Source organism: Macrobrachium nipponense, chromosome 39, assembly GCF_015104395.2.
Source record: "Macrobrachium nipponense isolate FS-2020 chromosome 39, ASM1510439v2, whole genome shotgun sequence".
Classification (NCBI taxonomy): domain Eukaryota; kingdom Metazoa; phylum Arthropoda; class Malacostraca; order Decapoda; family Palaemonidae; genus Macrobrachium; species Macrobrachium nipponense.
In genome coordinates this window covers 59786332-59802842 of record NC_061099.1, presented here as the reverse complement: position 1 = coordinate 59802842, position 16511 = coordinate 59786332, and the positions used below count along the sequence as shown (strand labels likewise).

Genomic DNA, 16511 nt, shown 5'->3' with positions numbered 1-16511 from the left:
AAAACTTCTGTCTTGCCATCAGGGACCTCAGTCTCTAGAAGGCCATTGACTATCGTCTGATGGGCGCATACCTTGAGAAACTCATCATCTCTTCTCCCAACATCGGTTTGCGAAACAAGATAGATGATTTGTATGGTTTCTCGGCATAACCCTTCAAAGGTGAGTGTCATGTGACTGTGTCTCGGGTGCATGACTGCTCGCCTCACACTGAGTGCAGTCAGTTGGCAGCTGTTGAAGAGTCCAAGACCGTCATGAGCTATGCTGTGGACTTTGTATTGGTTGATCCAGATCAGTCATTACTTTGTCCTATTGGCGTGTTCCTGTACCCATAAGGATCAACACCCACCATGGAGTGTCAGTGTCTTCCTCCGCTGCGGAATATTATGAGGACCGTGAGAGACTTCCCTGATGTTTGGATAGTCCAGTGGATGGGTACTTGTCATCATTCCGAAGAATATGTCTGACAGGAAGATAGATAAGGTCTCATTGCGACCATATTTATCTTTCCCTCCGGGCCTGCCCACAGGTCCTTGGAACTTCATTTCCTTGGACCAGTGGTGGATACTTGCAGATTGTGTTTGCTTACCCAGCTCCTTCAAGAGGACAAGTTGCATCTCGCCTATGGTGTGTAGTTCTAGAGGTAAGAAGGATGCGAGAGTGACTGGCCTCTCGTCCTTCCCTCCTCTTCCCTTCCACTCCTCTTCCTTCGGGTTGAGGATAGGACTCGAACTTAACACTGGCTGGTCCATGGCGATTGATGTGGTAAGCTTACACTTACAGCATCCTTTTTATGTTTCTTTTCAGAATCATAGAAGCAATCCTGCTCCTCCTCTAGCAAGGGGAGGAAGGAGACTGGTAATGCAAACCCTTCCCAAGAACTTTGCATTAATGCCTCCGACTCCAATATTCTTCACAACCCATTTTCGGATGAGTTACGATTCCTCACTCATTTTGGAATGGCCCAGAAGTCTGACTTGATCATGCAGCTCCTATACTCCGATCAAGATGTCAGAGGCAGGGCACTCCTCCTCTCTCGTACGACCAGGAGAGCAGCCTAGGTGTGTAGCACTCCAGTCAGTTCTTTAGGCTCACTCATATTCCTCCCACCAATCAGTGAGGACCGAGGGTTTGTTATATCGTGTAGGAACAAAAACAATTTTTGGAAGTAAATTGTATTTTTCTTAACTATACAAACCTGAGGTCCTTTACATTCATGCCCCACCTCATGCCACCCCTCAATCTGAACCTGGGCCCGAAAGGCAAAGTGGAGTGTTTACATCCAGGCAGGCTAGCCCTACCTGCCTGCCATACGGTAGTTAATGCTTAACCACCTTGTTCAAGAATTTAACGGCGTATTCCAGCTACGCCGAAAGTAATTCTTATGTAAATGGACCTCAGGTTTGTATAGCGAGGAAAAATATAATTTACTTAAAAATTGAAAATGATATTGGAGAAGTGAAGGGAATTTACAATTTCATACAATCAACTTACCTGTCAGATATATACATAGCTAAGACTCCGTCGTCCCCGACAGAAATTCAAATTTCGCGCCACTCGCTACAGGTAGGTCAGGTGATCTACCGGCCTGCCCTGGGTGGCAGGACTAGGAACCATCCCGTTTTTGTTATCATATTTTTCTCTGTCGCCGGTGGTATCAACATTGTTGTTATTACCTCCTGACTTAGATTCATTTTTCAACATTTGATCAACGTTTTTCGGCTTTTTTTTTTTGGTGACGTATTTGGAACGTGTTTTGGCATTCGCTACTGTGGACTGTTTTTGGTGAATAACTCTTTTGGATTTTTCTCAGTATGTCTGATTCTAATGTGAGTGTGAGAATGTGTGTGAATGTAGGCTGCAGGGTGAGGATACCGAAAGCTTCGGTTGATCCTCACACTGTATGCCGTAAATGTAGGGGGTTCAGTGTTTCGCTATTAACACTTGTAAGGAATGCGAGGGTTGAATGCAGAAGAATGGAAGACTTTGACTTCTTATTTGAAGAAGTTAGAGAGGGATAGAGTTAGACGACTGAAAGGTGTGAATTCAAGGCCTATTGAGCCTTTCACGGATAATTCTAACCCTACTACTGTAGATTCTCCCTATAATTATCATTCTCAGAGTGTCTTTTCGGATTCGGCATCGGAAATCGCCAATCTGAAAGCGACTATTCGAGACATGAAGTCCAAGATGGCGGACTCGAAAGGTAAGGCTAGTGATAGTGAACATTTTAGTGAAGTGAGTCCCATCAGTGTTGTGGGAGGGGGCGGTTTGATCGTCCCTGCGGCGCTCCCAGGCCTAGACCTCTTCCAAGCTCACATGCCCAGAGGAGAAGGAAAGTCGAAAGCCAATTAAGGAGGCGTGGGGAATCCCCAACGGTCAGACGTCCCTTCAGCTAGCTCTGCTTCATGGCAGCCAGCTCAAGGGCGCTATAGAAAAAGCGTCCTTCGCGAGTGTTTTCTCGTCTCTCCCTCCCTCCCTCACCTAAACGAGGGTGGAAGGAGTCGGACTTATCGAGACCGCTGAAGCGTTCATATGAAGCAAGACATTGATTCCAGCCAGAGCGCTTCTCGGATGACGCCCCTGTCTGCTATTAGAAGGCGAAGGTGGCGTCAGCGTCTCCTGACGCTTATGAGGAAGTACCCCATCATGCTTCTTCCCGAGTGATGACGAGAGGCGTCATCACTAGATGTGGAGGAGAAGCGTCAAGAAAAGATAATTATGGCGGTTCAGGAACAACTGTCATCTCTTGTGGGAGTGTTAGCGCCCGTCGGAGGACGTGACACTTCCAATTAAGAGTCTCGTCCTCTCGTCTCCTGCCTCGGAGAACGGGGGCTGACGAGAGGGTTGTAAAGAACAAGAGAATCAAAAGACGTCTTTGAGAAGTGAAGCGTCATTTCAAGGTAGGAAGCCCTTAGAGAGCGAAGCGTCTTCCAGACGCGAAGCGTCATCAAGACGTCAACAAGAGACGTCATATATGACGCTCGGAGAGCGGGAAGCGTCATACAAGACGTCTTCTAAAGCGCGAGAGAAGCCGCAGGTGACGCCTTCCAAGTCGATCAAAACGGGAAAAAGGAAAGACTTTCATTCCCTTAGCCCCTCTCCGATCAGGAGTTTGTCTCCTCCAGAGGAAGAAAGCTCTGAAAGGAGAACAGAAGCTCAGGATTATCACGAGTTGGAGCAAAACTCGGATGATGACGATCATAAGGAGAGGGAGGGCTTGTCGAACTATAAGGTGTTGACTACCCTGCTTTTGGAGGAATACGGAGACGAGTTGACTCCGGCTGATCCTCCTTCTCCGCGCTCGCTCTTTTCGAGTGCGAAGGCGAAGAAGCCTTCATCTTTTTGCTGAAGATGAAGCGCACCATCTCGATGAAGCTGGGCTTTAAACGCCTTAGATTCCTGGATGAAGTCGAAGAAAGAGACTTAGTCAGGACAGTATTTTGCATGCCTCCAGCAAGGTTAGCTGGGAAAAGAGGCATATGGTACAAGACGGGAAGGATTGGGATAAGGGTATCGCTCTCCCTTCTACAACTGAGGCAGACTTTCGACGTTGAGTTGACGCTTCAAGGCGTCCTAGTCTTAATTCTGCTCGGATTACATGGAGTATTTCAGAACTGGATCATCTCCTCAAGGGACTTTTCCATTGTATTGGAAGTCTTCAACTTCTTAGATTGGTCCTTGGGGTGTATGTCCAAGAAGCTCACGATTCACAGGGAATCGAACCTGAAGCCCTGGTTATGCATTTTGTCTTGCATCGACAAAGCGGTACAGGATGGATCTGTTGAAGTCGCTTCATTATTGGAACAGGTCTTTTAAAGAAAAGGACGGTGTATGGCGCCTTCTTAACAAAGGCAGTATGCATGCACAGAGGGCAGCTCTACTGTATGCATAATCATTGACTATTTGTTCCCTTCTCAGTTAGTGAAGGACGTGGGCTCACTCTTTAACTGAGAAGGCGACGCAGGATCTCTGACGCAGTCAGCTAGGAAGAAGAATCCTGCTTTAGTTTCTGCCAAAGAAAGAACCTAACACTTTCTGGGCAGCCCTTTCGAGGTGGTCCGATCTCCAGACCTCCAGCAAGAAGGAAGGCTCCAGAGAAGAGAGGTAGTCCGCCTTTCGTCCCTTTAAAAAGGGAAAATGAAACATTTCTCCTCCAACACCAGTAGGTGCCAGGCTCCTGGGATTCTGAGGCCTAGGGACTGATAGACGCAGACGCGTCTTCACTAAATATCATAAGGAAAGGGAGGGATATTCGTATCCCTTTCCTGAATACTCGCCCCTAACGGGTCAATACCAAGGGAAACTATCAGCCAAGTACAAGGACCCTGTGCTGAGGGATACTCTTCGATCGATGGTGGAACAAATGTGGGACAAGAGTGCAATAGAACTAGTAACTGGATCAAAACTCCCCGGGGTTTTTACAATCGCCTTTTTCTAGTGGCGAAAGCCTCGGGAGGCTGGAGACCAGTACTCGACGTCAGCTCTCTGAACAAATTTGTTCAGAAGGAGAAGTTCTCCATGGAGACTTCTGCTTCAGTCCTAGCGTCATTACGACAAGGAGATTGGATGGTGTCTAGATCTCCAGGACGCCTATTTCACGTCCCGATCCACCCTTCTTTCGAAGAAGTACCTCCGTTTCATGACGGGGGAAAGGATCTTTCAGTTCAGAGCCTTGTGTTTCGGCCTTGGTTCCACAGCTCCTCAGGTCTTCACCAAGCCTGATGAGGAATGTGGCGAGATTTCTTCATCTCAAAGGAGTAAATGTCTCTATGTACCTAGACGACTGGCTCATCAGGGCCAGATCGGAGAGACAGTGTTTGGAGGACCTAAAGTTAACTCTCGATTTGACCAAGGCGTTGGGATGCTGGTGACCTCGAGAAGTCTCAGCTGACCCCAGACAAGACCTAGTCTCTGGGGATTCGGATGGATTCTCGGGGTTTTCGAGTTTTTCCTTCGCAAGAGAGAACAGCAAAAGGTTTGAGGATAATCTCTCTCTTCTTAGAGAAACATCAAACGTCAGCGAGGGAATGGTTGAGCCTTCTGGGGACGCTTTCCTCGCTGGAACAGTTCTTCCCACTGGGAAGACTTCATATCCGTCCACTTCAATTCTTCCTCAAGAAGTCTTGGAGCTGGAAAACCGGACAACTGTCGGCGACGTTTTTTTCCCATTCCAGTGGAGATAAAGGGCACACCTACAGTGGTGGTTGCTACCTCTGGAAGAGAACAAAGGGATCTCTCTAATAAAAGAACACAGAACCCAGACCTAGTGTTGTTCTCCGACGCGTCGGAGACGGGTTGGGGAGCGACATTAGGCTCAGAGGAAGTGTCAGGCACCTGGGAACCAGCACAGGTGTCCTGGCACATAAACTGCAAAGAGCTCTTCGCCGTACACCTGGCATTGAAGAGCCTAGAACCTCTGGTCAGAGACAAGGTAGTGCAAGTAAACGTGGACAACACCACCGCACTTGCCTACATTCGGAAACAGGGAGGGACACACTCCTCGTTCCTTTACGAACTCACGAGAGATCTATTAGTTTGGACGTCTCACAGGAACATCTCCCTGCTGACAAGGTTCGTACAGGGAGCAAGGAATGTGAGGGCGGACAGGCTCAGCAGGAGGAACCAGGTCCTTCATACAGAATGGACTCTGCACGAGGAAGTATGTCTCGATCTCTGGTCTCTGTGGGGAACTCCTCATGTGGATCTCTTCGCAACATACATTTCAAAAAGGCTACCAGTGTTTTGCTCGGTCGTGGAAGACCCAAGAGCGATTATGGTAGACGCCTTCCTGCTAAACTGGTCTCGAGTGGACGTTTACGCTTTTCCCCCATTCAAAATCCTGGGGTTAGTAGTGAAAAAGTTTGTGGCGTCAAAAGAGACGAGGATGACATTAATAGACCCCCTTTTGGCCGGCCCAGGAATGGTTCACGGAGGTGGTAGAGTGGATCGTAGACTTTCCAAGATCCCTACCAGGAAGGACGGATCTTCAGGAGGTACCATCAAAACCTCCCCGCTCTCGCTCTGACTGCCTTTCGACTATCGAAAGACTTGTCAGAGCGAGAGGCTTTTCTCGCGAAGTGGCAAGCGCGATCGCGAGAGCTCGCAGATCCTCCACTACGAAAGTATACCAGTCGAAGTGGGAGGTCTTTAGAAGGTGGTGTAGAGCCAAGAAGTTTTGTCCTCCTCCTCTACCTCTATAGCGGAAATTGCTGATTTCTTGCTATTCCTGAGAGTAAAGTCTCATCTTGCCGTATCCACAATAAAGGGATACAGAAGTATGCTCTCGGCTGTATTCAGGAACAGAGGTTTAGATCTGGCAAATAACAAAGACTCCACGATCTCGTAAGATCTTTTGAGACTTCAAAGTCGAAGGAACCAGTACCTCCGAACTGGAACTTGGACGTAGTCCTCAAATATCTGTCTACGGATAGATTCGAGCCTCCGCATCTGGCATCATTTAGAGACATAACAGAAAATGCCTATTCTTTTATCGTTAGCGACGGCGAAAAGAATTAGTGAGTTACAAGCTCTGCAGGATAAAGTAGGATTCAAGGGAGACTCGGCTATTTGCTCGTTTAAGACCCTGTTTTTAGCGAAAAACAAAAAGAGAACCCCACGAATCCCTGGCCTAGGACATTCGAAGTCAAAGGAATGTCTAGTCTCGTAGGCAGAGAAGCAGAGAGGTCTCTATGCCTCCCTGTTAGAGCTCTGAAGTTCTATCTTCAGAGGAAGCGTCAGTTGGGAGGCTCTAGACAAGGTCTTTGGTGCGCGGTAAAAGACCCCACAAGACTGATGTCCAAGAATGCTCTAGCGTTCTTTGTAAGAAACGTCATTACGGACGCTCATAAGGTCTGTCCTGACGAACAATTACAAACTACTGAGGGTAAAAGCTCATGAAGTAAGAGCGGTTGCGACGTCTCTCTCGTTTTATAAGAATATGTCGCTTAAAACTTTTAGATACGACATATTGGAGATGCAACTCAGTATTTGCATCTCATTACTTGAAAGACGTGCGTGTGACGTATGAGAAGTGCTTTTCTCTAGGTCCGATCGTATCGGCAGATACGATTCTGGGTACGGGAGCCGACACCAATCCTTAAAATGTATATACTGTTCTTCTGTTTGGATATGGTCGAGAATCTCTTCGAACAATGGAGGATTCAGGCTCGCACGGGCGGCCGTCTATGTTGTTCATAAGAGAATTCTCGTCATATCCAATTAGTTGAGTATAATTTTTTTTTGAAAAATTATGTATGTGTGCGTTAGTGGTTTTTGTTTGAGTTACGGTTGTTGTGACGAGTTCGGGGATAACTCGTAACAATCCTTAGTTCTAACACATGGTTAGGATCAGGTGGTCGGGATTGGTTGTGTGCTCCTTCATAAGGTGTATTGTCATATAAGTGGATCAGCACCCATTGACAAAGTCCTTTTAGGCTCTGCTGAGTAAGTGGGTAAGACCCCATCGGCAGACCCACAGAAGAACTCTTGGCCATAGATCATATATCTCGCTAAAGTTTCTTGAGGTGATGAAGACTACTGGGCAAACACCCAACCAAGTCTACCACCTATCAGGTTAGGAACCAAGGTTTATTTATACCTACAACATATGTTGTTTACCCTGTCTATTCCATATAGTAGCTGTCTCTTACCCTCCACCGAAGGGTGCCAATCAGCTATGTATATATTCTGACAGGTAAGTTGATTGTATGAAAATGATATTGTTATGTTACAATAAAGTTTCATACCATACTTACCTGGCAGATATATACAATTAAAGGCCCACCCAGCCTCCCCGCAGGAGACAGGTGGAAGAGAGAAAATTATGATAGAAAACGGGGATGGTTCCTAGTCCTCCTGCCACCCAGGGCAGGCCGGTAGATCACCTGATCCTACGTAGCGAATAGGCGCGAAATTTGAATTCTGTCGGGCGACGGGTCTTAGCTATGTATATATCTGCCAGGTAAGTATGTATGAAACTTTATTGTACATAACAATATCATGTTTTGTAGTTAATTTCATGCCTTCTGTTTAACTGATCCTCACTGTTTAGTACTTCATTGTAGGAGATTATTTGCTGGTATTTTTGAGAAGGTTTCAATAGAGCAGTCCAGGTTGGGTTGGTGTGTTAGTTCCCTTTCTCTGGGGTGGGGGACATCTAAATATGCAAGAGATGGGTTGGGATCTGAAGATACTTTGCCTTCAGAGCCATGCAGACAGAGTTTGAAGGCTAACCAATGACTTTCATGGTGTTCTGTTGCAAATGAAACTTTCATAATAATTATCAGGTAGGCTTAAACTGGTTGGCTGATAAGTGCAAAGGCAGCATATTCAGTTAGTGTAGCATTCTGGAGGTGAGGCAGTTGTGACTACTGTTATTGCTGCTGGCTTGTGGTCTATTGGATCAGGTCAACAGTCAGGTCTGCAGATCAGGAGGTTCCCTGCTGCCCAACAGAACAAGCAAGCTGCTTTCCTGCCCATGACATGCCAGAGGAAGTTATGCATGCCAGAAGATGCATAGAAACTTTGTCCTGAAAAGATAATTGTTCTTGTATTTTCTTTTGTTTCCCAAGAAGGTTTGGCTGCGAGTAGTTTGACTTGTGGACTGGATCAGTCTTAGGAATATACATACTCTTTATGGTTTCTGGATGTTAAAACCGCGGCACAGGTTAGTGGCTGGCATGCCGTCAGTGTCCAGTGTCCAATACAAATTGCTGTAAAAATTTGTCATTAAGGCAGTCCCTGGTTATCAGCGGACTCGGTTAATGGTGATCCAGTTTTATGGCGCTTGTGTATCGCCATAAAATTGGCGATTTATGGCACCCTAATGGGTTGAGTTTTGGTTATCGGCACCATAAGGTGCCAATGATAGAGTTATGGTGCCATAACATACCTAATAGAGGCAACATTGACCGGTTATCGGAGCCATTAAGCAAAACTTGGTTCTATAAATTGCTGAGTTTCAGTTAATGGTGGTTTTCACTTATCAGCACCCGGCCAAGAACGGAACCCTCGCAGATAACCGGGGGCTGCCTATATCGTAATCATTCCTCAGCCACTCTACATAGTCTCTTATGACAAATGAAAAAGCCACCAGTTAACCTCCATGGTACCATGCTTCAACAGCCAATTCTTATACAGTGGTCCCCCCGTATTGGTGGGTGATGTGTACCAGACCCCCCTGTGAATAGTTAGAACCTGCGAATGTTTGGAACCCCTATAAAAACGCTAAAAACAGCCTATTTTGTTAGTTAAAACTCAAGAAAAACCCACTAACAATTTTTATACTTGGTTTTTAATAATTTTATCACAAAAAGTGCATTTTATAATGAAATTGATAAAAAAAACAGGAATTTGTGGATATTTTTCATAGAAAAATAGTACCGCGAATGTGCGAATTTTCCATGAATAAGCAGGGAACGTTCCCACTAGGAAATCCGCGAATCCGGAGAACGCAAATACAGGGAGTCCACTGTATAAAAGGTTCAGGCTTGTATACTATGAAAAAATACAAATTACTTTTAAAATTTGGTACTTATGTCTGCTCGGTTAGAGTGTAGTATAATTTTCTTATATTTGATTCATGTATGGAGGAAGCTGAGCCTCTGAATATTCATGCCCTCTATAAAAAAAACTGCTACTGCATGCCTTTGGTACTCACAAGTTTGCTTTATTGCTGTCTTTTGTCTTAGTGTAGACTGCTTCTGGATTTTACAGTAATTTTATCATCATTGTTGTTCTTTCAGGCTGTCTTACCATTTGTCATGTATTATATCTCAGTATTCAAACTTCAGAGGTCACCGTCACAAATCAAAATGTACTCAGTCAGAACGATTAACGGCAAGGGATGATGAGCCCTCAAATGTTTTGTGTTCAGAAAGTTTAGCTGAGGTAAGTTATTTTGATTTCTTTGCTGGAAGTACCTTTTCAGTTTTAATGTTTGAATGAATAAAATAAATTTTTGTTTAGAAAATATTGAGAAGAGAGGAGATGCACATCTTTTCTCTGACAATTCTGGAGCGAAGTATTCACAAGTTGAAAGCCCTGGACCAGTCACAGGGATCCCACAGAAGTGTTAAGGGATTCTTTGTGTTGTATGAATAGTATTTGTGAGTTTTTTCAAATAAAATTTGTATTAAGATTATGATGTCCATTGTTTACAACAGGAGTAGGAGTTTTTAGTTCATAGTTCCAGATTTGTGGACACAGATTCGTGGACTTTTGTATATGCAACTTACCCAGTAATTACATACCTAAAAGCTCCACTTATTGTGGCATCTTGAATTCAAAATTCGCGGGTAACACTTCAAACTGTATAGGTGATAGTTCCACTCACCAACGTGAAAATAGGATTGACTGTATGCTGAAAGCTCAGTTTGTTCCTGCCATGGTCAGGTAAAAACCGATGATGGTGGTAGCTTGTTCATTATATTCTGGTTGTTTAATTAGATTCATTGGTGTGCATTCTCACTGGATGCATTTTTAGTAACTTTCAATGAAGTCTCAGTATGAGTTTTTCTTGTTTTTGTAATTGTTGAGTTGTTTCATCAACTAATTTGTTGTTTACTCTTACAAGCCGACGGAAATAGTTCGGCCCTAAAGTAATTCTCGTATGTTACACCATTCCTTTAGGCTAAACTTTGCATAATGTTTTTTTTACCAGGTTTTATTAATTTTAACCTTCGGTATATAGTTTTGCCTTTAATTTAAATTCTCGAATGGTGTTTTTCCAAGCATAAATACTTACAAAGTCAACTATTGCCTAAAGGTAGTTTTTTTAATGTTTCATCATTCTTTCAGGCTAACAGTCAGGCAACTTTACTTGAGAGTTGACGGTATAATTTTGCCCTGATAGTAACGTCGTATATTACATTAGGACAAGCTTTTACGTCAGTGTTGTTAGACAATTGCCTTAAAAGTAATTCGTGAATTGTTAGACAGTTGCCTTAAAAGTAATTCAGGAATGTTTGCATAGCTTCGTTTGTGAGCCAACAGTATAATTATAATGTTGTCCTAAAAAAGGAATTCTTGCATCTTGTGCTTTCCTTTAGGCCAAATATTTTACTTCTATGATGTTTGCAAGGTTTTTTATTTTTGTTCATCATTCCTTTGGGTCAAAATTTTGCATATCATGATTGTTTACCATACCTAGTCTTGCTAACCATTGGTAGAGAGCAAAGTATATGCTACTGAATAGAGGGTTTGACTGTTTGAACATGAAGTAACCAAACTATCAGTATGACTACCTTACTCATCTGTATCAGACCAGTCCAGTTAATGATGTGTCTATTCCTCAACCTTCCCATAGGAAGAAGGAAAGAAACAAGAGAAAGAATGAGACCAGCCAACTCTCTTCCACACAATCATCCTAGGTAAGATACAAACGTGCCTGGTTAAGGGCAATAATGAGTTACACAATCTGTTGGGCAGCCACCACAGGACCCAAGGAAAAAGTGTCCATAGATCTGTGGGCAACATCCTTAAGATAGAAAGAAGTGAACGTGGACTGGGGTAACCAAGTACCAGTGCTCAGTACTCTATGAACAGCCAAATTCTTCTTGAAAACCAGGGAGGACCAATACCCCTGACGTCATGTGCTCTAGCCTGCACAGACGTGGCGGCGGGAATCATCAAGAGTCAAATACGCCTGTCTGATATCTTCACGTATCTAAACAGAGATTGTATTCTGGGACACCTCTTTCTTCATACGCCTACGACAACCTGGCCTAAGATGTCGTGTCCTCTTAAGATAGCAGTGCAGAGCCCTGACAGGACACAACAAGCTCTTGAGAATCACCGCCCACAAAGTCATCCAGTGATGGAATGGAAAAGGAGGCGAACCTATCAATCTGCACCAAGGGATTCTGGGTCTTAGCCACGAATTCCGGGACAAATTCGAAGGACACTGACCCTTGACCCCTGGTGTGCTTCACATCAGCTCAGGCCATGAAGCACCCCGACTCTCTTTGAAGAAGCCAAGGCCAGGAGGAAAACCGTTTTGAGTGTCAAGTTCCTGTCTGATGAACGATGTAAAGGTTCATAAGGAACTTTAGTGAAACTTCTCAGGACCAAGGAAATGTGCCACACTGGAGGCTTGAGCTCCCTAGGAGAACACGACTGCTCAAACCCTTAAACAGCAAGGAGAGTTCCCAGGATGAGATGTCGATACCTCTGAGACGTAAAACTAAACTCAGGGCTGCCCTGTAGTCTCTAATGGCGGAAACAGACAAGTTTTTCTCATCCCTGAGGAAGACCAAAAAGTCTGTTATGCGCTGAATCGAGGTTCTGCGTGGAAAAAAACCCTTTTCATACATTCAACTTCCCTGTCAGATATATACTTAGCTATAGACTCCGTCGTCCCCGATAGAAATTCGAATTTCGCGGCACACGCTACAGGTAGGTAGGTCAGGTGATCTACCGGCCTGCCGCTGGGTGGCAGGAATAGGAACTATTACCTTCTAAGGACAGATTTTTCTCTATCGTTGGACTGTAAACATACGTTTCATACATTCAACTTTCCTGTCAGATATATACTTAGCTATAGACTCCGTCGTCCCCGATAGAAATTCGAATTTCGCGGCACACGCTACAGGTAGGTAGGTCAGGTGATCTACCGGCCTGCCGCTGGGTGGCAGGAATAGGAACTATTACCTTCTAAGGACAGATTTTTCTCTATCGTTTGGACTGTAAACACACGTTTACGGTTCCTCCTGATTTGATTTTCGTGTTTCATCGCCATCGATCTTCTGGCTGTCTTTTGCAGGGAGTACTGGGTCTTTGTTTGGTTCGGAATTAAAACGGCTAAAACGCTTTTATTACTTTTTAATGAATTTCGCTTCGAAATTTCGAGAAAATACTAATTGAAACTACCGAAATTATCGGTAGACACTCACATAGTTTGCAATAAAGGGAATTATTAATATTTATTCATTATTACATGTAATAAAGGTTACAACTTTATTGATGGAAATTATTAAACTTTAATTTCCTACTTTAGGAAGTCAGAAGAGCATATAACTAGATACGCTTACTTTATAAGCTTTAATAGCGTTTGTGCTAACGAGCAGTTAGAGTATTAGCAGTACTAGTAGTAGTTGCATCCTCATCACCTTCTTACTCCACCGAAACTACAAATTTATATATGCAAATTTGAAGATAATGGATGTAGCTCAAAAGCGAGCTCTAAAAAGGTAAGAAGTGAATATAGTGTTCCCCATTGAAGTGGAGGGTGCGTCTGATCGGCTCTGTCTCGCTCCCAGACCTAGACCTCTTCCAAGCTCCAGGCCCAGAGGAGAAGGAATGTCGACAGTCGTACGGAGGTTACGGAAGGAATCCCCACCGATCAGGCGTCCCCATCGGCAGACTCTGTAGAACGTCCCAGACTGCCAGTTCGCCATTGGAAAGGCGTCCTAAAATAATGGAGGGTGCGTTCCGATCGGCTCTGTCTCGCTCCCAGACCTAGACCTCTTCCAAGCTCCCAGGCCCAGAGGAGGAATTATGTCGACAGTCGTACGGAGGTTACGGAGAATCCCCACCGGTCAGGCGTCCCCTCGGCAGAATCTGTAGCGTCCCAAACTGCCAAGGATCGCCATTGGAAAAGGCATCCTGAGTGCTTTTCGTCTTCCCATTCGTCTCCTCGAAGAAGTGGATGGAATTCCGACGAACTGTCGTGTCCGATCAAGAGGAGTTGGAAAGCTCCGACGTTGGACTCGAGCCCGCAACGTTTCCCGGACGATTCTCCCTACGAGAGGAAAAGAGCCTCAAGAGGACAATATCTCGAATTCCTCCTACGCCTTCCAGAGCGCATTCTCCTATTCATGGCAAAGAAAAGGAAGAAACTGCGACGGACTTCCTACTTAAAATGCAGGAACAAATTTCCTCTTTAGTAGGAGTATTGAGAAAAGACCTTCCGATGGAGAAAGGACGATTTTCTTCCTGTTAAGAGATCTCGTCCTACGGGCGTTCTGGACTCCAGACTTATCTCCTCTACTCCTCGTACGAGTACAGAGACGAATAAAGAAAGAAGGACGAAAACTCAAGGATGAGACCAACATCCGGACAATGACAGAGTGTCCAGTCGGACAGAACCACCCAGGCGCTCGGCGCCAGAATGGACTACTCGTACAGGAAAAAGTGTCCTACGCGGACGGCTCCAACCAGACAGACTCGTGCCGATTGCGGACAACCTTGACAAGGCGGACAGCCTGGATTGGACAAAACGTCGTGCGCAGGCAACTCCGTCCGGGCGACAGGCGCCAGAAGCGGACAAGACGGACAGGCAGAGGTGTCGTACTGGAATGACACCAGCCAAGCGCCAAGTTCCATAGGTGGACAGCTCGGACAGACGACACGGTCCGAGACGGACAGATACGTCCAAGCGCATTGAACAAACCAGACTTTCGGCAACGGTTAAGCACCAAGCGCCAAGATCTTCATCAAAAGAATCATACGGGAAATCAACCAGGAAGCGTCTCTTTATGATTTGGACCAGGAGCGGATTTCTCTGGACAGAGACGAAAGGTGCCGCACAGGCGGCCGTCGTCCTGTTCACGATAGTCCGTCGTTTGGGTGGAAATCTGCCGCAAGCAGGCTGTCTCCTGAGAAGAATGCAATATGTCGCACAGGCGGCCGTCATTCTTGTCAGGAGGACTTAGATGATGATAGAGTTTTTTCTCAGGATCGTTTGAAAATTAAACAAGATTTGTACGAGCTCTCATTCATTGATTAGAGGCTCTTCCAAATAATAGAGGCATAGAATACGGCCTTATATCCAAGAGAATAAAAATTTGAGGGATTCTCTTCGATCCTAGAGTTTTCATTGCGATCTCTTTTCGACTAATACTAATTCGTGTTTATTGACGAAAAGAACGAAGAGGGCAAGATTTCCTTTTCTCTCTCTGGATCGGAGAGGAAAGAATGTAGTAGGCAAGACTTGCTGTTATACGACTACTGAATGACAAGTCATATACCCATACCAGAGTTGCCTTTGTGGTTCGCTACGGAATTATCTATATCCTTACAGGTTTTTTTCCTGGTAAGGACTTCGCTTAAAAAGGTTTGTTACGACAATACCTACTCATCTTCGGTATTTAACAAAGGTTGTTTGGCTTAATTTGCATTATTAAGAGCTTCCTTAGGCTCGAGAATAATTGTATTATATTCCTTCATTGAATGAAGTAACTGGCAACTCATGATGAATGCAGTCAGGCAGCGAGCGAGACTGCCGGGCTGTCATTCTAAGGCCAATACTGAATACAGTACCATCGGTTCTCGGTCATGATTAGTCGATTACATCTCTCTCGTCCAACGGGATCGAACTGGTTAACCGTATATCCCCCCACAATCATGGACTTAGTCTCGAATGGAGGAGATAGTTAAGCTAAACATAAAAAATATTGTCTGCCTTTTGCTAAGAAGCTTTCAATAAGAAAGATATTATAACCTTTCAATGCTGTTTAGTAGGTAACATTATTAAAGGATTCTAAGCAGTAGAACATTATATTATATAATGCTCTCATGCTTACGAAAGCATGGCTTATTAGAATACATGCTTAGTGAGAAGATGGATGTAGTAGAGAATTCACTTTAAGACTACGTATGGTCAAGTCTTTCGAGAAACGCACACAACCTTTTAAGAATCGGATATTGCTCAAGAGAAGATGGATGAGTGGGATGGGAAACATTCTCTTCGTGGCAGAAATGGTTTCCCTGAATGGACTATACTTCGTATATAAGAGTTTTTTCCTACTAAGAACGGAATTAACATGTGAAAGGAGGTCGGGTACCATAAAGGCACAGATGTTCTGACACATAACATAAGAGAATTAGAAGAAAGCGCCAGCCGGGCGCAAAGCGCTAGAAGCGCCAACCTGGCGCAATGCGCCTGCGGCAATGCGCCAGAAGCGCCAGCCTGGCGCAAAATTGCGCCAGAAGCGCCAGCCTAGCGCAAAATTGCGCCATAAGCGCCAGCCTGAAGCAATGGGCCAAGAGCACCATCCAAGATATTTTCTCGTTTTAGCGAGTTATTAACCTAAGAATCCAGTAGCCTCTCGGACAGCAGGCTCGGTAACGCAAGAATCGTTCCTGATTTCGTTACCCTTTTTTATCACTTAGGCCAATTCCACGACTCTCTCATATCGCAAAGAGCATCGAGAATCTCTTTTTTTTTTTTGCTCCTGTTCGCGTTAAAAAAGAGAACCTATTTGGAAAACAGACAGGGAACGTAACGATCCTTAAGAGGTTCGATGCAAGATATTTCATGTCCGTGAGAACCTTCTCGATCGACGATAATAACTGTTAACGTATGTCTAACATTTATTGGAAAGAGTTGTGAGAACCTGCGGAAAGTCTTCTTCATAGATCTCTTAGCAAGGTAGAAGACGAACAGGCTTCCTATAGAATGCTTCCTTTTCCTCCGAACCAAGAGAGGTAGCAATATACGCCATCTTTATTTTATAGAAAGGGGAATATACTATAGTCCTTTTTTTCCCCTAAATATAAATATAAATTCTTTA

The 16511-nt window shown here is 44.6% G+C and overlaps 1 protein-coding gene and 1 pseudogene across 1 annotated transcript in view; both read left to right on the top strand.

Annotated features, from left to right (window-relative positions):
• Positions 1 to 16511, top strand: part of LOC135210368 (ATP-dependent zinc metalloprotease YME1L-like) — a 365863-nt pseudogene that overhangs the window by 17579 nt on the left and 331773 nt on the right.
• Positions 1 to 16511, top strand: part of LOC135209927 (uncharacterized) — a 142232-nt gene that overhangs the window by 3676 nt on the left and 122045 nt on the right. Inside the window, exon 2 of the mRNA XM_064242662.1 lies at positions 9778 to 9888. Within this exon, the coding sequence (XP_064098732.1) occupies positions 9778 to 9888 (111 nt within the window). The remainder of the gene's footprint in view (positions 1 to 9777; positions 9889 to 16511) is intronic.